This window comes from Epinephelus moara, chromosome 9 (genome assembly GCF_006386435.1).
Source record: "Epinephelus moara isolate mb chromosome 9, YSFRI_EMoa_1.0, whole genome shotgun sequence".
Classification (NCBI taxonomy): Eukaryota; Metazoa; Chordata; class Actinopteri; order Perciformes; family Serranidae; genus Epinephelus; species Epinephelus moara.
The window spans coordinates 26,421,683-26,449,339 of NC_065514.1; the positions used below are offsets into that span (position 1 = coordinate 26,421,683).

Here is a 27,657-nt window from a genome sequence, read left to right on the forward strand (position 1 = left end):
CTTGCTCCAGCCATTCGGAAGTGCTTGGTTTTGGCTCGACTGTTACCTTTTTTTCTTTTCTTTTTTTTTGTCATTCCCTCATTTTGTCTCCTTTCCTTTTTTAAGGCAAGTTGACTGACCAGTCACTGTATCTGAATTGGCATAATTATGATTCAACAACAACTTTATGCTAATGAGGTTGGCCCATCACAGCTCAAACTGTAAAACTAGGTAGTGCCGATCAAATATGAATCAAGATTCTGTTACTGTGTTGACTATTTCTCACCGTAAATGCTTTCAGAAACATATTTCAGTGTACAGTTTACCTGTTTAATAAGAAAGTTTGTGACCTGGCTGCCATCTTGATAACAGTCGAGCCTTCAAGATGGCTGCCAGGTCACAAACTTTCTCATTAAACAGCTAAACAGTACACTGAAATATGTTTCAGAAAACATTTCATGCAAGAAATAGGCAATGCAATAACAAAATCTTGATTTATATTTGATCAGCGCTGCCTAGTTTGACTGTTTGAGCTGTGATGGACCAACCTCATTTGCATAAAGTTGAGGTCGAGTCATAATTATGCTAATGCATATACGGTGAATGGTCAGTCAACTTGTCATGATGTATCCATAATGTAACAAGTGACAGGATGTCTTGCTCTCCACAGAAAATGAATAGGATCCACTGACATCGCAAATGTCTATGGATACAGTGTATCTCCATCACAATGCCAATGCAAACCCATCTGTGGCAACGACGTAGTATAAAGAGCGAGAAAGTCAAAGTAGGGTGGAAGGAATGGGTGATGGATGGGTCAAACAAACAGGACTTTCACTAAAGAGGCTGCTGTTTGTGTCCCATTTTAAACCAAAAGTCAACTTAGAGCTTTTACCAGCTGTAATAACATTGTGACAGCTGGTATTGTTTTCACTTTTTGAGTCTATGTGTGGGTGGTGCAGTTGTTAGCGCCATTGCCTAGTTTGAGTTTGCCAGCTGTCTGAGGCCCTTAGGTTTGGAGTTTGCATGTTCCCTCCATATCAGTGAGGGTGTTCTCAGGCTTCCTTTCCTTTCCTTTCCTTTCCTTTCCCTGTGATAGTCTGGCTACCTGACCAGGGTGTACCCCACCCAGTGTCAGCTGGGATAGGATAATGAATTTAATACATGAGTCTGTGTGTGTGTGTGTGTGTGTGTGTGTGTGTGTGTGTGAGTGTGTGTGTCATAATGATAAAATGTGATAGTGGTGGCCCCTTTGGTTGCAGGAACTAACACAGGAGCTGTTTTGAATATTTTGCCAGATGTTAATATGACTATGAAGGCCCGAACATACTTGGGCGGAACGTATGCGGAACGGACTCCGCGGAGGTCCGCGCAGACTCAAAGCGGACGTCTGCAAGCCCTGTGCGCGCAAAGCTCAGATTTTACAACCGCGCGGACTCCGCTCCGCCCACCAGTGACTGCTCGGCATGTATTTTTCACATCGCGGGGATTTTTCACGGACATTTTTACAGGAAACTACAACGCGGAAGTGGCTATGAAAGCCCAAATGACTGCGGACATTCCTCGCGGAGTTCGCTCCGCTTATAGTACGCCCGAGTATGTTCGGGCCTTGAGTCTGTCTGTGTACAGACGCAACCATGTGTTGCAACCATGCAAGATGCGTTCAGGACACTTAACAGATGTTTAGCTGAGGTCAAAATGAAGACCAAGTTTGAAAGTGGGTGTGGTCTGAGCAAGGGTGTTGGAAGTGGAGGACAGAGAGAAGAGTAGGGGCCATTGCGCCCTCACCTTATGAGAGGGCAATGATATCACATTTGTTTTAAGACGCCGATTGCTGTATCGCAGCTCAAGTGATCCCACCACAACATGATCTCTAGTTTTTAACTACGTAACACAGTTAACATCACGTGACATACGTGTAACAAACATCTCATACATCATTCATTAACTTGTGTAAGGGAAGTTAAAGTGATGTTTTTTCTAAACCTTACACTTGCTGAGACCTGTTTCCTGAGAAAGTTTGTGTTGAAAGGAGGCTGTGGCATGTAACAAGCTGAAACTGACATGGCATCCTTGTTTGTCCAAAACTAGAGCTAGAGAGGTTGCTTAGAGCATCATAGTTTGAAGCACAAGACCTCTGGCCAAGCTACTGTATTTGACAATTTGGGAGTTAAAACCTGTTGGTACAGAATCAATATGAATAAGAAAAGGCACAAAGCCTGAAGTGAAAATGAGTAAAACTACTACATATAGTCCATGGGCACTTAATCTTGCCAACTTTTCTACACAGCATACCACTGACAAATACTTCCAAAGACCTGGATAAATGATCCTACAATAATGTACCAGAGGAAGAATAACACAAACCAAATGTGTATATAATAAGTTAAGGCAAATGTTTAGATGAAAGAACATGAATGGGGTAAGAAAGAGGACACACGTAATGCAAAACACAGGAGAATGAATTTCCTCTGCGGGTGGATTTGATGAAAATATGTACAATTAAAAAAATATTTTTAGGTCAAGCATGTTTCTCCTGTCTTCTTCCTTTGACTTCAGCAAAACATCTTCCTTTGTTTAGCTGTTAATGTGCCACATGCTTCCTATTAAGCACCTTTAATCATTCTTGCTTCTGACCAGTTTGTCTTATTTTCTTTTTCTGCTCTTTTGAAAGATTGTCAGACCTCCGCTGAGAGCACAAATAGCCCTTTCTGTCTTTTTATGCTGCATGAAACCACTGTTTCAGGTCGGCTGTGTATTACTCGTTGGTAACACGCTACATTATGTCGTCATTGTGGGTACAGCAATGCTATAATCTTCGGTGTTCGTTGCCAACGAACCATATGAAGGCAAGCTGAGTTACGAGTGTGAATGTCAGAGTCTCAGGATTCGGTCATATCGGTATCACGAATAAAAATAGTCCGGAGATGTTGTCAGAGACATTTGGGGTTTGGTTTTATCTCCGAGCCAGCTGCAGCGCTCACTGTCTGACCTCATCAACCGCACCATGATGTGACTCAGCCCAGGTCCTCCAGCGGACTGATGTGGCCTGTTGGGCTCCTGACCGCAGCTGCAGACCATGCATGGAGGTCTGTGGGGCTTTCTGCGATCCAGAACCCAAACGCCTGCAAAGGATCACTCTGAAAACCAATCAGATGGCAGATAAAACTCTGGGTGTCCTGTTCCTGACTGGATGGAGTCCATATCAGTACACAACAAAATACCAGAGCAGCGGCGTCCTAACTAACCACAAGAACACCTGTGGTAGATGTATGGAAACTATTGCGCAGCTAATTTGCTGCTGTTTGTTGCTATAGATACTCGTGTTTATCTTTTTAAGTGGGAACATCGTCTCGCAGCCACTGAAACTTGGCTTTTATTGAATTAGTGAAATATTATTAATACAAATTCAGTATTATTTTATGCTCAGTGGCAGTTGCTCAGTCATGGAATAAGGCTCTGTAGGCTTAAGAATGAGATGCAGCACGCACTGAGGAATGGAAAAACAAACATCATTAAGACCCGAGCCTCCTCATCTCTGCCAAATGTGGCAACTCGCGTGGTGCCAGACTTGCTGACGACCTGGAGGCCGTGTGAGCCAGCAGCCTGTCTGAAGCTCTGCTGGCCGGTTAACACGGCTTGTTAACGCACGGGCTCCACTGAGCGCTCATTTCCTGACTTTGCCCGGGGACGGAGGGGGGAAACGAGGGCACATGGGGAAGGTGTCACATCTGATCCCTGGAAGGAAAGTGAAAGAATCTCTCTGTGTTTTCAGACAGAGTGTGAAATAAATACTCAAAGTCTGATCGCTGGAGGTGGGAAACACTTTTTTTTAAGAATTTCACCTCAAGCATGAACTCATGAGTCTAAAATTAATCCGGGCTCACTTTGAGTTGAAATACAATTTCAGTGTCCTAACATGGGTTCCTAGACTGGATTATTAGGTACTCATATACAGCACATTTATTTAAGAGCCTGTGGGAATTGGTAGCAGTCAGCTGGAGCCAATGCAAACAGTTTCTCCAGGTCACTCCTTCTCTGCATGGGGCCGTCTGAGGAAGGTTTTAAGAGCAGGTTCTGGCCCTGATGCTCCTCCCTCACTAAAACTCCTGCGATCTTCACATTCACACACCAATTGAGACACACACAAAAGCAGTCGGCAGCTTCTATTAGGCTTACCATGACAGGCTTGTCTCACATCTGATTCAAAAAGGAAGCACGGACACAAACGCACCACTCACAGCAGGAGCAGACATACGGGAAACCGCCACTGTGTCACATACTGATAAGTCACTCCAGAGAAACTGCTGATCTGGGACCAGCTGGAAGGACAAAATGGGTGTGTGGACGGCCCTGATTCTGGCCTCGCAGCTGCTATTAAAACTGAGCTTACACGTGGAAGCCCAGGCTTTAGGTGAGTATTATCTGAAGTGTTTTAATTTGCTTTTCATAGCAATTATTTAAATGTAATTACAATTTTAACAAAATGTGCCATTGATAGGTGATAACTGATTGCCACAGCTGTGGTTTCTGCTGAGGGATGACAACAATTGAAGAAATGAAAAGCTTTTTAGGTTCTCTGTTAAAATTTTAACACACACAAAGAAAGATGTCTTTGATTTTATTTGAATGCCGCATTTTTCTGACATCCTGGCTGTGATGTAATCCTCCATTTTCATTATCTGTCAAGAAAGATTTAATGGCTCCACCACTGGGTATTTTAACACACTATGTATGAGTTCAATGCATAATGGATAAAGCAGACACTGTGAAAGAGAATATCATATGCAGACCCAAAGAACACAAAGGATTAGACATGGTGTGTGATACTCACTGAGGTACGAATAAAATGCTAAATCTCCCCGTCAGTTCGAGAAGAGATGAGGCCCTCAAATACATTTTTTGTGTTTGTGACAGGAGCTCGACAAAGATAAAGAATAAAAGTAGACATCTCTCTGCTGAAGTAAAGTCACCCTGCTTTCCATATCTATCCAGCCAGATCTTGCTTGATTACTTCAGCTTCAGGAGGTTCAGCTTTCTGGCTCGTATTAATTCAAACAAAGTCCCAGCTAGGGTCGCACACATGGGAATAATCAGAGATGATCTGGGCGCAATATTGAACTTCAAGTCACACATACGCACAAACTCTCTCTCCCTCTCACACAGACCCACACAGATTTGTTCAAGGTCACACACAAAACCCGAGCTGCACTCGGCATGTAGATATATTAGTGTTGATGGTTTATCAGCTTCTTACAAATCACTCTGGTGATAGATTGCACACCTTTCATGCACCCATTAATCCCTACAATCTTTTGGTAATAGCCGCCTGATGTTATGTATAAAACAAGTCCAGTTTAATGGAGTCCATCATCTATCATTTCCCTTGCAAATGACGCATTGTCCGCATGACTGGAATTGCTCAAGAGCCAGGAGACCGATTTAAAGCTGCGGTAGGTAAGATTTGAGCAGCACAAAAAAGCCTTTCTGTCTCCGTAAAGGGTTATTGATCAATATGAATGTCTCAAGGATGACTTCAGAGGGAGCTAAGATTACCGGAATTCGAAACTCACTTTCTACTCTGGGCACAAAGACTCCCTGCCCGGGGACAAAGCACACCTTTAAAGCAGCTATAATCGATATTTCTATAATAACAGTGTATCAAATGACAATGTGAAAGGGGTCGCTCGCATTAATGAACCTACAGAGAATCATCACCTGAATCTGCAGCTCTCTCAGCTTTACAGAGCTTTAGAGTGACTTTCAGCTCATTTTTTAGCTTCCCAGCTGCAACTTTACTGTTTTGGTTCTTTCATAGTGTCGTTTTAGGCAACAGCAGGCAGCTGTTGTCATTAAAAAAAGCTCTAAAAACCCACAGTACACCTGCTCAGCACCAAACAGCAGATAGACACAGTTAGAGACTAGCAGGGGAACACAGTGGAGGATTTGGCAGCCACAGAGCCAGATATTTCCCTCGGGGGTTGCTAGAGACCAAAAACAGAGCTAAAAGAGATTGAATATTGGACTTACATTCTTTAACTGGCTCCAAATGAATGATAATGTTTCTCTGTAACTGCTGGATGTGTAATTAAGCAACTGTTTCCTAACAAGTTCAGCATATCAACTTAAAAGTGATGGTATAATGTCTTCACAACTTGTTCCCACTGTTCCCAGATGGATGAAAAAAAAAGTTATTGGAGGTTTAAATGTTTTTTGTCTCTAGTGAATTAAAGGGGACCTATTATGGTTTTCCATATTTTGTGTCTTACAGTGTTACAGTGAAAGGTTTTCATATCAAACATGGCCAAAGTTTCAAATAATGAAGTAAACGTATAGGCTATGTAGAAGTAAATCCTCGGACTTCCTACCACCTTGAACACTCCACTTCCAACATTTTTTTCTAGTCTGGCTACAGTATGATATAGTGTCACAGTATGATCATAGTGTGCTGGATTACTTTATATGGTCATCTCCTCCAGGCATGCTACTATAAGCAAAGATACTGTATTATAACAAGATGGCCCACCTACAATATACCCCCATTGTATGAAATGGTATTGTCCCCCGTAGCCCAATCAAAGACGATGGAGAACCGCCAATCAAAGACAAGTATCCCCAACCTCACTTGGTTATCGTAGATTAGCTGGGCTAACCGTTAACCGTTAGCGGTGTCTGTAATAACTCAGTAACTCAATAAACGGTCCGTGAAAAAAATATTTTTTCCAGCGGATATCGTAGTTACGACATGATTGAGCTAGCAAAGTAGTTTTCTGTTGCTATGTGTGGTATTTATTCAGTTTTGGGAAATCACGATGTCTAGAAAGCATCAGTTGCTGCAGCTGACAGGGACAGCTAACAGCAGCAGCAAAGCTAACATCAGGACGTCATCTGTTAAAAGCCTCCCGTTGTCGGATACGACATGAAACTACTCCAGTTAGCTCAATCATGTTGTAACTAAGACATCCGCTGGAAAAAATATTTTTTTAATCCAGTATCTTTGGTGAAACTGCACTGATTTCAGCACCAGAGAGGAGCTATCTGTTGCCTCGGATCTCGCGAGAGTGTATTGTTGAGACAGAGACAGGTCTTGAACAAAGTAAATTTTCTCCTGATTTGTCCGTCTGAAATTTGCCATTTTGGCGTCGGAATGTTCTGAAGATATGTGGCTTGTGATAAATGGGTCCAATATCTGCTTCCGTGACTATGGGGCGAAAGAATCGGCCATAATCTGTACTCACGTTCATTTCTCCCATTGAAGTCAATGGACTCAGGACCTGCTGTAGTCTCCTAAAGGGGCGTGGTGGTTTCGAACCCCACGTGACACTGATACAGGAAACTGCCTCGCAGTGGACTGTCTTGGTTTATCCACTGTCTTTGCTATAAGTGTTGTAGCCTACATTGCTGCATGTAGCTACATGTTAACGTCAGTGAAACATGTAAACTGTTTTGCCAATGTTATAAATTTCTCCCCAATTTTGGATCATATTACTGCTAGAACATGTCCGGTTGTGTTTAGAAGCTTTCATTAATGACTTTTCATGGTAGAAAGTGCCGTTATTCTCGATTATAGTCACTCTTCTGCTGCAAGTACACTGCTAACGTACATGTAGCTACATGCTAAAATCAGAGAAACATGTAAACTTGGTTGCCTATGTTGTAAATGTATTCTCAATTCACAGTAAAAAGTGACACTATTATCCTTTACAATCATCCTCTGGCTGCAGTGACCCCAAAATGCTGACCAATCAGAGAGGACTTTATCGGGAGGGGGACTTAAAAAGACAGGCGCTAAATGTAGCTTGTAAACATGTTCTAGTAGAAAACAAGTACGAAGCCTAAAAAATGAGCACAATAGGTCCCCTTTAAATGCAACTGAGAGAAAAATATTATTATTAGACTATTTTACATCATGAACTATGTTGGATCTCGGCTTCTATCAGGTCAGTAACTGTGAAAATGTGACTTTACTGTTTATGTTAACTACATGCTGATGTTGATGATGTAATTCCTCCATCATGACTAATGGTTGACTAGGTGTTTCTAAACAGGAAGCTATGATAAATCACAGCTCTCAACATACAGGCCCTCAGATGTAGGGTATTTGTACAGCAGTAAAATGAAGAATGCTGACCATTTGTACACTTTATAGTGCTCTGTAACCGTGATAGATTTATATGCTGGTGTTAAGGAGAGGACAAGACACTGGATTACTTTATGGCTTTCAGCTGAACTAGTTTTATGAAGCTTGAAATCGGAGGTTAATCAGGGGGTGAAATGAGGCACTTTCTCAGGATCTCTGGTGTAAGACGACCCTGACCCCCACAAAGCCCTCTGTCCAGAAGATTTATGGTCAGCAGGACTGTGTGCTTTGTGTGCATGTCTTTGTAGTGTTACAGTAAATCTACAAACACGCACTGAGGTTCATTTCCTCTCTTGTTGTTTTGTTCATTTATGGATTTTTGTGAATTTAACAAACTGATTCGTCACATTGAGTCAAAAAGAGATCTATCCGTTTGCATAATGCTCAACAGGTAATCTTTTTGCAATCATGAACACAAAAGACTCATCTCCTTCTCAGTAAAAGGGATGTTGACAACACTATGTGAGCAGCCATTTCCAGTGGCTTAGCCACATTTAACGGTAACATTTTTTTAAAGCCCCCGTGTTTTGCTGAAATACAGCATGTGAGGGACGAAACACGAGGAGAGAGTTAAAAGAGAAAAAAAGGAGAGACCTCATCTGGGGATCATGCTTCGCAATCTTGGCTGACAGCGACCAATCTCTGGGAGCATTTGGGAGCAATTTTGCTCCCTTATGACTGTGGGCCTTGCAGACTGCTTTCAGGGTGCTTGTGCATTCATGATGCGTGCAGATGGCGGACTAGAGATTCGCTGCACATCCTCTCATGGCCTGCCCAGCTCCCAAGTCACTTTATTAAAGGAGGACTCTAACCATGAGGTGTACAGTGTCCCTCTGGCTTTTCACACCCACTAAGCAGCTTGTCAGTAGATATGTCTTAAGCCTGCCATACCTCTCTGCCTGTGAGAACAATAAATGAATTGTGGCAGAAAATGAGAGCTCAAATACGTCTCATAAGCTTAGCCGCTTTGTCGTGGATCTAACAAAAAAAAGTTATAATAACACCACACACCTAAGCGTCACAGCACATAGCTCTGATCTGCTTCGAAATCCACGTCTTTCTGATTTCTCTGAGCCAACTCTGCCTGCCAAGTTTGCGCTGACTGATTGACACAGCGTCTCGCAAGAGCAACAAACACTGGGTCAACATCATCATCTTCTCCTCGTCAACTCAGGATGTGTTTACTCAGGGATCGGAGCGGCTGCAGGTTGTAAATATTCATATATCTCATCATCCATTACTCATGTGCATTACCGCTTCTCTCTTTTCCCATCCCTGTCAACAGTCTATGATCTGCTCACCTCGCCTGATTGCTTGCCAGACCTGCTGCAGGGGGGTCTGGCCGAGCAAGGAGTGAACGAGGCTTTCATCCTAACCTCCTTCAAGTTGCAGCCCAAGACCGGAACCACTGTGTTTTCCCTATACAACCCCAGGGACAACAGCAAGTACTTTGAATTCACCGTGATGGGGAAGCTCAATAGAGGTAGGAGACCCTAAAAGAGGCTCTGGTGCAGTTTGAAGCTGCACTAATCAACATTTTTGTGTTAATGTGTTAAATGACTGTGTAAAGTCACTTATAATAATGAAACCGCAGAGAATTATCATAAAGAGCTGCAAATCCTCTCAGTGCTCTTGAGCATTTTAGCATCTTTCAGCTCTTTGTTTTGGTTTTACAGGTACTATTTAGCAAATGTTAGCATGCTAATCAAAATTACCCCAGCTTAAAATCAGCATGTTAGCATTTTCGCTGTGACCATGTTCAACGTATCCTCCTAACGGTTCATATGATATCTCATGACAATTCACATACAACAGTTTGTATGATATCTAAGAAATTAGTGGCTCACGAATGACGTTACGTACTAAACGTAAAGTTGTACTTGACTCAGAGTTACTTAGATTAGGTTTAGGAAAGGAAACATGGTGACAACATACCTCAAAATAACTCAAAGGTCACATGATCCCAAACACCGGTCTACCAGGAGAAAGTCCTGTGCTGTTTGACCTGTCCACCACCCCAACCCTTCTCTTTAGCTAGACTTTCGGTCCTTCTTTCTTCACTGCAGTCAACACATAGGTCACGTGATGGCAGCCTTCCCAATTATGTGGGATATGCACAAATTACTGGGTGATGATTACATGTGTTATATACAAACTGTGGTGCATTACATTTTGTATATTTGAACAGTGCATGAGAACAGCCTGCCATGTTAGCATGCTGATGTTACCATTAAGCTTAGAGAACCTCTGTGCATAAGAACAGCCCCACAGAGCATCGAGCGAGGCTGTAGACTCTTAGTCTTGTTGTAATTTGGATGAATCAACCTTTTTACAGTAAATGCTCCTTGTAATTTCCTCCTCCTCTATCCCCCGCTATTATCTCTTCTTTCCTTCTTCTTCCCCGGCTCTGTCCTCCCAAAGCTGTGTTACGCTACCTGCGGACTGACAAGAGGATGAGCTCAGTAACCTTCAACAACCTGGTGCTGGCAGATGGCCAAGTACACCGACTGTTATTTCACCTGAAGGGGATGCAGCAGCAGGGGCCAGGCGGGGTGGAGCTGCATCTGGACTGCAGGCTGGTGGAGACAGTCAGGGATCTCCCCGCTGCCTTCCAGGGTTTGCCAGCAGGCTATGGTACGGTGGATCTAAAGACCATGCAAGCCAGAGACCAGGTGACTCATCACTTACAGTATTTCCACACAATAATGAATATGTTTCTTTCCCCATAATGGATCTGGAGGTTTCCAAATGGCTCGGTTGTTCACTTTGTCCTGTTTTATTGTGACAGGAGAGTTTAGACGAGCTCAAGCTGGTGGTTGGGGACACATTTGAAAATGTTGCTTCATTACAAGACTGCCATTTCCAACAAAGAGACTCCGTCCAAACTCTGGGTAAGATTCTTGTGGAAAGAAAATGTCCACAGAGATGGCCAAGTGTTTCTCAGGAAAACAATCCCAGTGTTAGGAAAACAACAGTCTGTATTTGTCAGAGTGACTTGAGAGCAGGCTCGGTGAATCCCCCACCTCTGCTTCAGCTTAACAAAATAACAGTCCCTTTCTCTTAGGGGTCAACACGAAGCAGCTGTCCAATCAAATGCTGGAGTTAACAAAGGTGATAAATGAGCTGAAAGACGTCCTCATTCAGCAGGTGACTACCACTAACAGCTCCTCTGGGGCCACTTAATCCCTGCTTCCACACCCCTGACCTTCCCGACAGCTTGCCTGACTGCATATAAATTTGTTTATGTTTGACCTTTTCCAGGTCAAAGAGACTTCATTTCTCAGAAACACCATCTCAGAGTGTCAGGCCTGTGGTAAGATTGTGTCAAATAACAGTCATGTCACCAGTAAATATGATGTTTCATGAACAGTTTGAAATTGTTTAATAAACAAAATAAAATAGAAGATGATGAATTAAATGTGTTTTTCCTCTGTTGCTTTAAGGTCTGGGTGGTACTGAGGTGGTGAAACCAAGGTGTGCCCCAGGTGTCTGTTTCCGTGATGGTATGTGCACGGAGACAGCCGATGGTATCGAGTGTGGACCGTGTCCTGATGGGTACACTGGGGATGGTTTCAACTGTGATGATGTGGATGAGGTAAGGCCCAGTGTGTTTCTCTACTTCTACACTTGTGAGAATCAATATGAGTTTAAAATCTGCAGACGAAGGACATTCTTAAAGGGAGACTTCACCTCCCAAATGACCGTTTGTATATCAATTACTCACCCCGTGTTACACTGAATTCATGAAGAACACTTTGTTTTTGTAGCATGTCTCAACAATGGGTGAAGAATCCAAAAAATGAGAATATTTTTGATTAATTGAAGCAATAGGGGTCCACATTTAACAACAGCAAAACTATATCAAAACATCCATTCACATACTCTCACACAACTTGTGCAGTATAATCCAAGTCTCATGGAAGGTCTGTAAATGGAAGGTTTTGATATAGTTTTGCTTTTGTTAAATGTGGACCCTAATGACCTCAAGAACATTCTCAGTTTTTAGATTCTTTGTTCACTGCGGAGGCATGCGGGGAAAAAAGTTTTCTTCACAGATTCAACGTAAGATGGAGTGGGTAAATGATATACAAATGTCATTAGAGGGATGACGTATTCCTTTACGATGTGTTACCACCTTGTTTAACTTCAATTCTTGTATATTAGGGCTATAATTTAGGTTTATGGTTAAGATTATACTTACGCTTCAGTAAAGTTGTGCATTCCCCCAACTTAATGCCCGAAAGATGATAACTAGCCATTTAATGGAAGGGTGGGTAATTTACAAATTTTGTTTAATGACCATGAGGTAAGTGTGAGCCTGAGCTTTTGTTTTGTTCTGTATTTCCATACAGACGCTCTGCCACTGTGTAGGCAAACTGAGCCAGCGGTTAGTATTATTTATTCTGGATGCTGTGTTTTAAATTATTTTGGGGCATTTATTCAAAGGTAGGCAGCAGAGAGGTGACAGGATATGAGGTGAGACAGAGAGGGAATAAAATGCAACTCACAGAAGCTAATATGGTATAATGGGGTTCAGGAGTAAAAGCCACAAGTAAAGGTAAAAGTTTGGGAATTCAGTTAAAGTCAAGGCATTACTGTTAATGAGATCCTTGAGAGGATAGAAGTATAAGGATGTGTGTGAGTGCGTGCGTGTTTGCCTGTCTGTCTTCTCGCGTTTGCACTGACCCCTTTTTATAAGGACTGGCCCCTTCAGCATTCTCTTTTTTGCATGAGCAAAAGTGTCATCAAACCTAAAAGCTTTCGGGGAGAAGCCCTGTGAGAACCACATACATTTTGCAGCTTCAACAGAGCTCCTGTCCTCCTTTCTTCTTGCAGTGCCAGTTTAACCCCTGCTTCCCTGGAGTGAAGTGCGTGAACACCGCCCCGGGCTTTCGCTGTGACGCCTGTCCGTTGGGCTACACCGGCCTGGCAATTGAGGGCGTGGGCATTTTGTTCGCTCAGACCAACAAACAGGTAAAAGAGAAGATAAAATATGGAGGATACAGAAACGAAATGAGACTAGAATGAAAAACATCATTAGAAAGAGGTTTATAAAAGAATACTGGGTAGTGCTTTAGATAATGCTGTAAATATTTAGTACATATGGGATATCAATAAAATACCAGGACAAATATATAACTGTAGCTGTAAAATAAATGGTGTAAGTAAAATTATGATATAACACTTGGGACAGGTCACCTTTAACTTCGTATATAATCAGAGATAATAAACTCAGACCCTCTGAAATGTAGTGGAGCAGAGGCATATATACTCAAAAGTACCTTAAAACTGTAGAAAACAACAGTACTTGAGTATAACTACCTAATTACTTTCCACCACTATTCAGTGTGTATTTTATACAGTAATCATTGGAACCTTGAAATCAGATAAAAAAGGAAAGAAGGTAGATTTTAATAAAGACAAAACTTTGGATGATTTCACATCTTACATTCATCAATCCAGGTCTGTGACGACATTGACGAATGCAAGGGGCCCAACAACGGAGGCTGTGCTGCAAACTCAATCTGTCACAACTCTGTGGTAAGACCACTGTAGAGTGTTAACCAAACACTACACGTTGCTCATGTGGGACAATTATTTCATTTGTGTGGCTGTCCAAGGAAATCAGATGTCCTCATTCCCGCACAGGGCTCGTACCACTGCGGCAGCTGTAAGTCAGGCTTCACAGGAGATCAGGTGAAGGGCTGTAAGCCAGAGATCAGCTGCGGCAACAGCCTGACCAACCCCTGCGATGTCAACGCCCAGTGTATGGTAGAGAGGGATGGGTCAGTCCATTGTCAGGTGGGATTTCACTCCTTTTTTAACTCACACATTTAAACACTGTCTGCCCACACATACTGTGCATAAGCACAACTCCGTATACATGCTGTCTGAGTTTCTGAAGAGTATACTTTGTCTTGTCAGTGTGGAATCGGCTGGGCCGGTAACGGATACCTGTGTGGGAAGGATACTGACATTGATGGATACCCAGATGAAAAACTCAAATGCAAAGATGCAAACTGTAAAAAGGTAACCCAAGTGAAAACTGTCAGCAGATGCAACTTTGCTGTGATAGGCAGGCCTTTAAAAAAATTACTGTAACATCTCCTTACAGGATAACTGCATCTTCGTTCCTAACTCTGGTCAAGAGGATGCCGACAGAGATGGTCAAGGAGATGCTTGTGATGATGATGCAGATGGTGACGGTATACCAAACGAGCAGGTTGGTGGAAATGTTCTCACAAATGCATGCAAGCACACAACGGCTCCACCTGATGATGATTTTAATTAGCAATTAATCTGCTGATTGTTTTCTAATTGTTTCTGTTTCAATTTATTGATTGTTTTGATCATGAAAAGGTCAGAAAAGAGTTAGAAAATGCACATCGCAATTTCCTTAAAGGAGCGGTATATGATATTCAGAGCATATGTGGGATTCAGAGTCTGATTTAGATTGTCTGCACTTGGCTCTCAACATGGAGTTGACTGCGCTGGCGGCTAGCAGCAAGTAGCGCTAACAGCACAAACAATGCTAACAACAGCAAGAGACTGAGAGAGCTAATGGTGTTAACCTTGAGGGGGGTGGGGGGGCTGAATGGTAGGCCTTAAGCCTCAGTTATACCTTCGCCTGGCTCTGTTCGCGGATTGCGTGCACACATCAACAGAGCACGAAGGCATTTATACTTGGCGCATTCTCCGTTGCAGTATTCGCCGCAAAGACAGGGAGCGGTAGAGAAAAAATACTATAGGGAGTACTAGAAGCAGGCAAAAAACAGTAGAAGTAGAAGCAAGTGGAAAACAATGTAAAAAGCAATGATGGCAGCACGAAAAGTATGGATTGCAGAGGAGGAGGAATTGTTGTATTTATGGCTTTTGACCAGGCAAAAGCATTGCAAAAGCCAGCCAGCTTGGAAAGCCAATGTGGGCTGTAGATGAACAGATGCACTTCAGCTAGTCTTCCTTCAAATTAATTCATTTTGAACTGAGCAACACTAGCGTGGCTTGCGAAAAGTTTCAAAATCCTGGAGGTGCGCGACCTCGCGAAGCGCCAGCACGCGCGGCTGTCGCCAGGTGCGCGATTACGTCATTTGTGGCGTGCAAACCTCGCGCACTCGCGACTGCGTCGAGCATAAACTAGGCTTTACACTTCTGTGACAACGCTGTTCTGTCACAGTGAGTCAAGCTGACATGTGGGGGCTTTTAATTTGAAAATCCAGCCTTGTCCAGGGCCCCTTGGAAAACTCCTGGTATGCTCTGGGGGCTTTTATTTTGAAAATCCAGCCAAATTGCAACCTCTTTAACCAGAGCCATCGTGGTTGGGGTGGCATTATCAGCAGTAACTGCCATATAAGCGCAGCGCAGTGCGGCAGCAATAAGCTAGCCAGTGGGATACACACACACACAGGGACTCACATGCATTGACATGCATACACTGCCTGACAGGCTACCACAGCAAATAACTGAAAAACTCAAATTACAACACAACATAGTTGTTTACTGTCATATTCATGCTCTGAATGTCGCATAGAGCAGTGGTTCCCAACTGGTGGGGCGTGGGTCCAATCTGAATGGACCACAAGTGACTTGCGACTGTGTCAAGTTTGGAAAAAAGACACTTTATTTTGAAGTACAGTGAACATCCGGCACAGAGCATTTATTTTGAGGTGCTGTTTCCTGCTGTAGAGTGAGTGAATAACAGATAGCTGCTTAACAGAGACAGCAAACTACATCAATGACATGGCCAAACACTGAAGTGTGATGCTAAATATGTAGAACTGTGTGGACTTTGAACCAATGACTAAGGAGAAATCTGGACTCTGTGGTTAGACCATTTGGGAACCACTGGCATAGACCATCACCTAAGTCCTAGGTGATATCTTCAAATTGCTTGTTTTGACCAACCACAAGTCCAAAACTCAAAGATGTTTAATTTATAATCATATAAGATAATTAAAGCTGCGCATTATGACAATAAGGAAGCTGTAGCTTATAAAATGGCTTATAAACTGAGCAAAACAGCAAATCTGACTCTGTTATTTATAATTAATATGTTTTATCTAGCTTTTCTAGTCCAGTGGAAACAAATACATGCTGTGAATGAGACCTTTGTGCTCTCTGTCTGTCTCAGGACAACTGCTGGTTGAAGCCGAATGTGGACCAGAAGAACACTGATAAGGACAGCCACGGCGATGCCTGTGATAACTGTCGCACGGTGGAGAACCCTGACCAGAGGGACACTGACGGCGATGGCAAAGGGGACGCCTGCGATGACGACATGGATGGAGACGGTATGGAGATAAATTACATCACTAACACTGACGCTGGTGCTTATATAACCAGCATCACTGAAGGCAATCACTGTTATGACTTATTACCCTGTTCTCTCCTTCACATTTCCACCCTGCTCTTACATTAAATTACAGACATATTTTACACTACACATCACTCTCAATCATCTTATAGAAATATATTACTGTGAAGTAATATGGATGCTTTTAGGAGCCAGCTGAGGCATGAGAAATAGCACTGCCAAAAAAAAAAAAAAGTCAAGGCCAACAGCAGTCTGACCCCTGAGCGAACACAAGCTTTGATCATTCACCAGCATGATTGCACCTCAAAAACCGCCACAGGAGAGAAGATAGTTTTTCCTCTATCGCTGCTGCTTGACCTTTATGCATTTGTAGTGCTGCTGCTGCCTCCCTGCGAGGAATAAAAAACAGCATCTGAGCACAAGCTGGTGTTCACCTTCATAGCAAATACAACAGTGCAACCCAGTGGTCAAGTGACGAACAACATGCCATAAAAAAACTAGTGGCAGTAGTAGTATGGATGTAACGTCTCAGTTTCTCTATGTATTCTTTAATCAAATATAAATTCACTGATTGACTTCACTCACTGTTTGTCAGGAAAATGACAGGAAGTATTACTATAATGCATCATTTTAACTGATCAACAACAATCTGCTGATTATTCTCTCCATTAAAGCTGCAGTAGGCAGTTTAATTTAGGTATCAGTGAGCAAAAACCTTGTCTGGGTTCAGACGTTTGAATCCGCCCACTCAACCGAGTTTGTGTTGACTGATTCGTCTGGCATTTTGACATGAAGCATCAGTTTCTCGGTTAAAATAAAAATTAAAAAAAACAACCAATAAGCACTGTAGGGGGACTCGGTTAGCCGATCAGCACCACAGGCGGCACTAAAGCTGTAATAAGCATTGTCAAATGGCGAGCCGGAACCAATGAGGAGTAATAACAACAATGGTGAGCACTGTAGATATGAAGGCACTTCTAAATTAACCTCTTTAAACAGATTCTGCATATGTATGTAGATTCTATAGGCGATGGAACAAGATTTTAGTATAAGAAGTATTCTGGTTTCTGTTTGTAATCTGTTTATTTATTCTTTATTCATCTGCATTTATATGCAGACATCTGTTTATAAAGATTTGCCGAAATGATCGGCACATGAAAGATGAAGTCTTGGCCAGGATATCCGCTGGCTACACCAGATCAGCCCTAATTATTGGCCTAAGCCCCCAGAGGCTTTGTCAGACCGAAAATGGGTTACGAGATTGCTTCTAAATAGAATAGAATACTTAATATCTCCCAACATTATAGTTGTTCACTCCTAAAACCCTAGTTAAACAGGTATGTTGGCATGGTTACTTGTCAGTGTGGACTTAATATGACGTTAGATTTAGGCGGATACTTTGGTCTCTAGTGCTTGTTTAGGGAAAATGGAATCTTCCTCCTCCATGTCAATTGAATAGAGCGGAGGCAATGTCAGATTTAAGATGGAAGCAAAGTGTAACAAGCAAAAAATTCTGATATCAGACAACAAAACCCTATAATAAACTTTGAGTATTTTGTAATTCAAGTGGTCTGATAGGACACCAAACTTTTGCTCCTCTGCTTGGCTGTTTTCAGACTTTAGAAAATCTAGCCTGTGACAGGAGACTTTGGCCAATTACAGATCATTTTCAAAAAGAGCTGCTGTCAAACGTGTTAATCACCGCTTGTGAACAGCAGTTACACTGTCAAACACAGCGCTGATCACATATGAGTCAAGATTCTGTTACTGCATTACCAAGTAATTTCTCAAGTTCTATTTCTGCCGTCTCTGAATGTATCATACATGACAATAATTTGTATTCACTGTTGAGAAGGAGTCCAACTGACTGCTAAATAACACGAATCATCTCCTCTTGTTAATTGGTGAGCAGGCCTGAAGAACTTTCTGGACAACTGCCAGCGGGTACAGAACAGAGACCAGAGGGACCGGGACGGAGACGGAGTGGGAGATGCCTGTGACAGCTGCCCCGACATCCCCAACCCAAACCAGGTCAGTAAGAGCCACATGGATGGATGGATGGATGGATGGATGGATGGATGGATGGATGGAGAGCGATGGTGAAAAATAACTGAGTACTTTTATTAAACTGTACATAAGTAGAATTTGGGGTACTTGTACCTCAGTTTTTCCATTTTATATTAACTACAATTTCTTTCTGACAGCTGAAGTTCCTAGTTCCTTTTGAGATTAAGACTGTACATTAAACTATATGATAAGTTTATACAATACAACACATTTTTAAAGATTAAACCACTGTAGACATTTTTAGTTTGTGACCTGCTGCAACAAATTTGGTGTCATTTGGGGGTGTCATGATTCAGATGTCTATGACGTTGTTCCTTTATAAACTTCCTAGCTGGTTTCCATTAAAACATACTCTTTAGGTCCAAAATGAAGGACCTTTACTTTTAATAGAGTATTTTCAAAGGCTGCATTGGTACTTTTACTGAAGTAAAGGATCTGAGCATTTCATGTGTGAGAAAACAGTGAACTCTCTGTTCTTGTTTCAGTCTGACATTGACAACGACCTGGTTGGAGACTCCTGTGACACAAACCAAGACAGGTAATAATATTGTCACAGTCTCTATGTTGTGTTCGTGCAGCTATCTGAACTGCTTTTTCTACTACTGCTAGTACTGGAGTATTTATTCACATCATGTGATTGTGTCACTTCCACTGTAGTGATGGCGACGGTCACCAGGATACCAAGGATAATTGTCCATTCGTGATAAATAGCTCTCAGCTGGATACTGACAAAGACGGTCTGGGTGACGAGTGTGACGATGACGACGACAACGATGGGATCCCTGACACTATACCACCGGGACCAGACAACTGCCGGCTGGTACCAAACCCTGACCAAATTGACGACAACAGTGAGTGCTAGTCTAAATATGTAGCACTTTTACAGCAATGTTTAGATGTGACTGTTAAAATCCTTGACTAACAATCAGCATGGTGATCTCCCTGAACTGTTCTTGACTTACCTTTATATGGCATTTTGGGCCCCACTTTCACACCCATGCAGATCAGACAAAAGCAACCCTGAGCACATTAAGTGGCAATTTAGTTGGCTGAAAGCCTGCACCATTTGTGACTCATTTTGACATTACTTGTGTAAAAATAGGCTTTAAAGTCAATGGGAGTGAAGTGTCAATTCAAATCAACTGGGGCAAGGCAGTTTTTGTTGGCAGTCGGGGAGTTAAGTGAGGTAAAGTGGAGGTAACAGTTTGGAATACATAAAAACACAAAAAAATGTACCAACAAAACATTCATGCATTCGCCAAACTGAGCATCAGTAGCACAAAATGAAGCTTTTATGTCAAGAACCACCAAAACTGTGACCTTTTTCATGCCATAGCTGTCGCACATTGACTTTCCTAATAGTGTATCATGACTCCATCATGGAGGAAAAACATTTCCTTCCATTTAATAATCCATATCATCAGATTCAGAGCTGCACATGACATACTACTCAAAACAATCACCAACAAATATGCTAGAGAAACTACAGCATTGCACTCTTAGCATGGCAAATACAGCATTTCTAATTCTGAAAGCACACTCACTCAGCAGGGTACAGACTGAGTGAGCTCCAATACAATCCATCTAAATTAAGCAAATGCAACACACAGCCTTGTTCTTTTGCTGAAATGTGAATAGCCCCCTAAGAAAGACCATTTTTGCACGTTGCCAGCATATTTGGGATGTTTTGTATTCAGGCCTTGTAGCTCTGCAGCTCCTGGACATCAATTTCCTTTGGAGAGAGGCCTTTTTGACATTTTTGTTAAAGCCAGTCTAAAATCTCCTTGTCGTGACAAGGCAAGAAACACACTGGTTTTAAAAGGATTGGGGAGCTTATCTCTTTGCATAATTGATGCAACACAGTCACGAGCACACAACAAATGTCTGCACCTGCACCTCGGTCATGAAATGAGCATCCACAGCCTTTCTAAAAATTTAATCCTGTCTCTATTGTCCCTCAGATGATGGCGTTGGAGACGTGTGTGAGTCTGACTTCGACCAGGATAAAGTGATTGACAGGATCGACAACTGCCCTGAGAATGCTGAGGTTACGTTGACTGACTTCAGGGCCTATCAGACTGTGGTGCTGGACCCCGAGGGCGACGCCCAGATTGACCCCAACTGGGTTGTTTTGAACCAGGTGAGACTGCTAAGTGCTTAAACTTTCCCATTTGTCACTTGTAGTGATACATGTAGAGAAAATTATCACTTGAATCTGCAGCTTCCCTTGACTCAATAGCTTTAAAGCAAATTTCAGCTCATTGTTTAGCTGTCCAATCCCCAACTTTACTGTTTTAGTCTCTTAGCCTCATCTTTTACCTTAGCAGGTGGCTATTTTTTCAGAAAAAAAGCTCCACCTGCTCAGCACTAAACAGCAGACAGATGCAGTTCTTGACAAGCTGGTGAACATAGTGGAGCATTTAGCTACTGAAGAGCCAGATTTTTCCCTCGGGAGATGGTGGAGACCAAAAACAGAGCTAAAAGAGAGTGAATAATGGACACTACATTCATCAGGTGGCCACAAACACGACTCATGATGAATAATGTTGCTTCATAACTTAATAAGCTACTGTTTGCTGACAAGTTCTTAATATCAAGCTGCCAAACAATCAGTTATTGCAGGTTGCAAATTGTAATAGACTCTAAATGTAAGTTGCAATTAATAAGACTAATAATAAGACTTAAGCAAATAAAAGCATCAAAGTGTACAATCCCTCATTTACAAGTCTTTCTCTTGCACACACAGGGAATGGAAATTGTTCAGACCATGAACAGTGACCCAGGACTAGCTGTTGGTAAGACGTATTTCTTCTAAGTTGAATATCAGTCACCAAAATATACAATGTTCTTGAGAAAAAAACTCAGTCTGAATATAAATAATGTACTGATTACACTTTCTGTTGTCAGGTTACACTGCCTTCAGTGGAGTGGACTTCGAGGGCACATTTCACGTAAATACAGTGACTGACGACGACTACGCCGGCTTCATCTTCGGATACCAGGACTCATCCTCCTTCTACGTGGTGATGTGGAAGCAGACTGAACAGACCTACTGGCAGGCGACACCCTTTAGAGCCGTAGCCGAGCCGGGCATCCAGCTTAAGGTGAAAGCACAAGTCATGTCACAGATCCCCAGCAGCAGATTCATACTCATCCTATTTTTATCCCTCGACATATTTTCCACATTTCTGCCTTTCTCTTGTCTGTTTGCTTCCACATCCCACTCACTTCTCTCTGTTATCTGTCGCTGCTCATCAGGCTGTGAAGTCTAGATCGGGCCCCGGGGAGCACTTGAGAAACTCACTGTGGCACACGGGAGACACCAACGATCAGGTGCGTCTGCTGTGGAAGGATCCCAGAAATGTTGGCTGGAAGGACAAGGTGTCCTACCGTTGGTACCTGCAGCACCGCCCACAGGTCGGATACATCAGGTACGACAAACATGTTCTAGATATTTGTTCACATGTTGATTCCAAGCAAGCACATATTGAAACTGCCTGGTTCTCCATTCTTTAGAGGAATAGATCAACATTTTGGGAAACACACTTATTAGCGCTCTTGCCAAGAGGGAAATGAGAAGATGCCACTCTCATATTTGTCTGTTCAATACGAAGCTACAGCAGCCACTTAGCTTAGCTTAGCATAAAGACTGGAAACAGGGGGACACAGCAAGCCTGGCTTTATGCCAAGGTATAGGTAATATTCAAAGAGCTATGTTACCTGTTACCCAATTACATTCATTATGCTATGTTATGCTAAGCTAAGCTAACTGGCTGCCTCCCATTTAACTCTCTGCAAGAAAATGATGCTGCGTTCCATTTGCCTCTGAAGTCAGAAATGGGACTCACACCCAAGTTGATCCCATTCCAGTACAAGTTGTAAAACTATAATGTTGTTAGCAATACCAGTTCAAGCAAGGTTAGCCATGGTTAGCAATACCAATTAATAACAACCCATTATGCTGTATTGTGCGCATACAAACACCGTAGCAACATGTCCCCAAACAAATGTTGGACTGCACTGAGTGTACGACTGTTTTAATGGGACACAAGAAAGACAGAAGTGCTAATAAACAGGACGTTACTACAGCGTTCACTACTGCTGATGTGCATAGCAGCTATTGTGGATTTTAAGGTCGGGGTTAGTGAGGTTGCTCCAACTTTCCAAGCTGGTAATCTGACTTCAGGAGGCGTTTCATTTGAAAATCCGACTTCCAAGTGCAAATGGAACGCGCCAAGGATAAGCGTTTTCCCAAAATGTTGGGAGTAGAACACAGGATATAGATTTCTAAAACGTCTTGTGTTTCTGTAGGGCTCGGTTTTATGAGGGAACAGAGCTGGTGGCAGACTCCGGTGTGACTATTGACACGACCATGAGAGGAGGACGACTCGGCGTGTTCTGTTTCTCTCAAGAAAATATCATCTGGTCCAATTTGAAATACCGCTGCAACGGTAAGACAGGAACACCATCATCAAAAATCCACACATTTTTATTTTGAATATTTTCAATTGCTGTGACTGCATGCTATGGAGCACTTGTCTCTTTGCTGTTGTGGTGCTTTATAAGGAGTCTGGAAAGTGGGACAGGTATAGTGCTTAGATTTTATGTTGTTGTTGCATAAACGGGACTACAGCTGTGAATAGAATTAGTTTGGCCTCGCTGGGCTTCAGAGTCGGAGTTTGTCTCATGATACCTGACTTCTCACTTCCACAGACACCATCCCAGAGGATTTCCAGGAGTTCAGCACTCAGCACGGCGTTGACTCACTCTGAAGTCGAGACAAAAATATGACACCAGATCTCTAAAGACTGCTTCTGTGTGGGAATGTGTGAATGTGTAAGCGAGTGTCTGTGTGTGTGTGTGTGTGTGTGTGTGTATGTGTGTGAGTGTTTGTGTGTGTCTGTCTGTTTGTGTATTGATGTGTACAGTTTTAGTGCATATAAAACCACACAATCTTTGTACTGTATGTGCATATTATCATGTCTGTTTTCTTTTCTATCTGTGTCCTCCTGTTTAATCATCTCTGAAAGACTCCAGCCGAATGTGCCATGCTGAATATTATAAGTTATGATGATTCTTACTGAACGTGATACAACATCACGTTATAAGGAAAGAAACACAACACAAGAACATAACGCAACATATCATATGGTTAAAGTGGAAACAGACAAGTTTTCAACGTCTCCTGACGTCTCCAAGTGGTATTTTTGTTAGTGCTGCTGTCGCATAGATAACCAAATCACTTTCTGTTTTCCTCAGGGCCTAGCAACGGGGCTCCTTTTCTTTTCCCAGGTGGAGTTTCCACAGTAACCACCATTCGCCATTTTCACTTCTAGGTATAGTAACTGATCATAGACTGATCCTCTTTCGTAACTACAGGTAGCTACCAGGGAAACAAAAGCGCTATCCTCTTCCTGTTTTGTTTGCGCAGTGGTTGACGCACTTGCTTTGCACTGTAAATTGAGCCTTCATTTTCGCACCTGGTGGCAGATAAAATTGCAAAATGAAAGCGCGGCCTATAAGGAACCAATGTACATGCAGATGATGTCATTATTCTATGGCCACTACATTGTGCAATCAACATTTACTTTATATTAAGTAGAAGCAAAAAGACATGTTTATTTCCACTTTAATAATGAACAGTTTCCATTAAGTTCCATGTATTTTCAAAATATAAGGATCATCATTATAAGAACAGTATTTTGCTCCCATACAGTGGAGATTTTAGCTTAAATCTATTCCAGTTCAAACAACCGCATAGGAAGTTCTCACTTTGGATCAACCTCTACTGACCTTTTTCTACATTTTGATCATAAACTGTCTGTATTTGTTTAACAATCATGTTTATTTGTGCTCCTTTTGTGGAGAGAAGATGATCAGACCATATTTTGTATGATTAAAATTCCAGACTGTGCCTTATAGAAAATTAACTTAAAGCTCAGTGTAACCATATTTTCTCCTTCCATCACTTGGTCCTTGGCATCTTGATCATTTCATATCTATGTAGTCATGAACCTGGTTAAAATAAAGGGCTTTAAACTTTATTGAAATTCATGTTCATGTTTAATTAAAAGGTGATATCAGGATTTATTTTATTTTTCCTCAGATTTTGAGACTGTGCATACCTTTCATAACTTATCCCCTCATGAGTTTGGCACATTCCCCTTTTGCTCAGAAGGTGATACTAAAGAAACAAAGGCCACTGTTTTGCCTGAGCAGGAAATACTTTCCTAATAAGAACATTCTTCCCCCTGATTAGCTGCTGAGATGAATAGAGAGATTTTGGTCCTTGCTCAGGGCAGGAGGTCCCCTGGAGAAGAGACAAGGATGAAGAGAGTTTGAAGCTTTAATACAGACACGAAGAGGCTACGGAACATCATGCAGATTCCTTTATATCTGGCTTTTCTTTAATCAAGTATGTGCGCCTTCATTAACTCAGCTGGTAGATAACAGAGCTGTGATTCATCTTCACCTCACAGAGGTAAGAAAAAAAATCCTTTAATTTCTCTTACATAAGAGGTTAAATGACTCAACTTGGATAAAGTGCAGCTTCATTTTACTGAAAGTGCTATTGTATTAACAAGAAATAATAAGATGGAAATGGAAATTCAATAACAGCACAATATATGCCCACCCTTTACTACTTGATTGTATGTTGGGAATATTTATTGATCGGTAATGAATCAGAAATTACTACATCAGCCAAGACCACTAGTTTTTTGCAGCTTGTCTGAGACAAGACTATTTATCTCTGTCTATTGACTGGTTGATTTATTGGTTGATTGACTGAATAGCTAGATTCATTGTTTTATGTTGGTTAATCACTGTAGAGTTTAGGTGGCCTTTGAAAAAACTGATTTACATAAAATTAGACAAGATGCTGCCACCACCCAACAGCGGTGCCTCCAAGAGGGAGAGGGTGGGAGGGCCTGGTCCCCCAATACAATTGCTGCACCCCTCACTAGCTCTCCCAACTGGTTCCTCCTAGCTAAGATAATTTGAGACAGACTTTAATGTCTTTAAGGGGCTATGGCGTGATTTTTAAGCCAGTGCAAAGGTAGTGCGATCTTGTGAAACTAGACTAGTTTTTTTGCACCCTCAAATTCATTGTTTTCAATGTAGACGCAAGGCAGGTGCACTCAAATGCCAGAGCGATGCCAGAGCAGTGTGCACGTGTTCCTGAGTGCCCATTTTTCAGGGAGCGATGGCTACACTTTGAGATAAACCGAGTTCAACTTTTGGAAGGCAGCAGCGTGCACCGCACATCATGTTACAAGGAACAACCAATCACAGCCAACAATTATCTTTCTCTTCTTCTGTAAATATCAGTCCGATAAATATGGAGGAGAAGTTAGGCTGCCAGAGCTTGACATCTGTCCCACGGATGATATACCCATATACTTATAAACAGCGTCTGGAAAAAGATCAGCTCTGCACTCAGGATTTAATACGGTGCTTGTAAAGGTTGCTTAGCAACCTCAGACGCAACCTGCCGCTGCGCTCTTGGAAGATGGCTCAAAAAAGGCACAAAAGTAATGTCCAGCGCCTGACCTCACGTTTTCCAGGCGGTTAAAGACGCGTAATGTGTATGATTTTAAGGCATCCAACCAAGTCAGCATAGCTTATCAGGAAGGGGGCTAAATTTTGGCAAAGGAACAACTGGCATGGCCCTTGAACTCTCACCTCAAGGTATCTGAATGAAAATGGGTTTTGTGGGTAGCCATGAATCTCCCCTAAACTAGAGAAGGCTTGTTTCCAGTAAATATTTTGTTCCTTACTATAAATGTACTCCTTCAAAGGAAAGCTGTATATTTGTCTTTTTTAAGAAAAGGACACCCAGCTTATTTGAACAATGAATCACCTAAGACATGTACTGATACATAACACATAAAGACAGGATTGTTGTGGGACTCAAAATGTTAACTGTGCTGGTGTTAGTCTATGCACAGCAAATAATCAATATTACTACATGGAAAATAAGGAACAAAAATGTATCAGTATGTGATTCCTGAACTCTCATATTGACATAGTTTTAACTTCCCTATGTACTACAACAGCATAATCAAATTCGTGACATTCAGTTATAGTTGCCATCCCAAGATCTTTAGAAGTCCCATCTGGCCAGCCATATCTGGGGGCACTACTGCCAGTCAACAAGCTATTTTTATCCTAATGAATAAACACTGACCCTGGTATTCAAGAGGCAGTGAGTGTGTGTGTATACAGGTTGTGTGCCACAGCAGCAATCCCCAGCACTGAGTGAGAAAAAAGCAACTCCCAAGGGTGCTATCAAAAATGCACAAAGAAAGGAAACAGCACAAAACAAGACAATAATCAAGCAATCACGATTTGCAAAGCCATAACAATATGATGGCTCGAAGATAGCAGTATCATGGTCTGAGCTACCTCTGGACACATACAAGGTAATATACTGATTGTTTTGTATTCGATCCAACATTGAATCACAAAAGTTAGTGCAGAGTTGTGTTCAGCTGCTTCCATATTTGTCGATTCTTAAGAAGTATTGTGGCACAGAAGAAAAGAGGCTGCAGACAGAGCTGAAAGATCAAGAGGTTCACCGTTCACTCAACAACAGAAACACACCCAGGCTTTCATGCAGAGAACTGTGACTGCGGATGTTGACGGTAACAGTGGGAAGCTCTTTGGGAAATCTGCTTTGATCACTTCTTCAAAAAAAAATCTGAAAATAAAAAGAATAGAAAACGACGTGGCAAACTGGCAGTGAAGTTTAGATTTTAGCTCACACTTCTCTGTCGGAATTGTTTCCACCCCAGGGAGCGACGGGAATCATGTTCACATTTAGTTTGTGGGCAGAAAGGCGTCGACTCGTCTATTTCTGAGTTACAGAGGAAGGGTGGATGTCGATATCTGACAATATCAAGGTCTAAATTAATATTTTAAGTCTAATGAACACGTGGACTGTAGAAGCTTAGAGGCAGAATAAGACTGAGTGTCTTCAGCCAAGGCAAAGCTGTACTTTGCCAGATGAATCATCCATACATTTGTTGAGACATTTTACTAAAACCACCAATGTCTGGGGATCACCAAAGATAAAGGATACAGTCTCTGTGCATCATGAGTGTTTACAAAATTAAGTGCCAATCTGTCCAATAAATAAATATACTGAGATATGTCACAG

General features: G+C 42.1%; 1 protein-coding gene across 1 annotated transcript; it reads left to right on the plus strand.

Annotated features, from left to right (window-relative positions):
* Positions 1–4,063: 4,063 nt before the first annotated feature.
* On the plus strand, positions 4,064–24,541 carry thbs4b (thrombospondin 4b). Its single transcript, XM_050053494.1, has 22 exons — positions 4,064–4,393; positions 9,405–9,602; positions 10,541–10,791; positions 10,908–11,010; positions 11,184–11,266; positions 11,381–11,432; positions 11,563–11,714; positions 12,956–13,093; positions 13,583–13,660; positions 13,769–13,921; positions 14,045–14,149; positions 14,235–14,342; positions 16,248–16,407; positions 18,343–18,461; positions 18,983–19,035; positions 19,155–19,348; positions 20,459–20,637; positions 21,244–21,292; positions 21,405–21,601; positions 21,756–21,928; positions 22,809–22,948; positions 23,211–24,541. Exons 1-22 carry the CDS (start codon positions 4,315–4,317, stop codon positions 23,267–23,269), a joined length of 2,823 nt encoding a protein of 940 aa, XP_049909451.1. The 5' UTR covers positions 4,064–4,314; the 3' UTR covers positions 23,270–24,541.
* Positions 24,542–27,657: the final 3,116 nt, after the last annotated feature.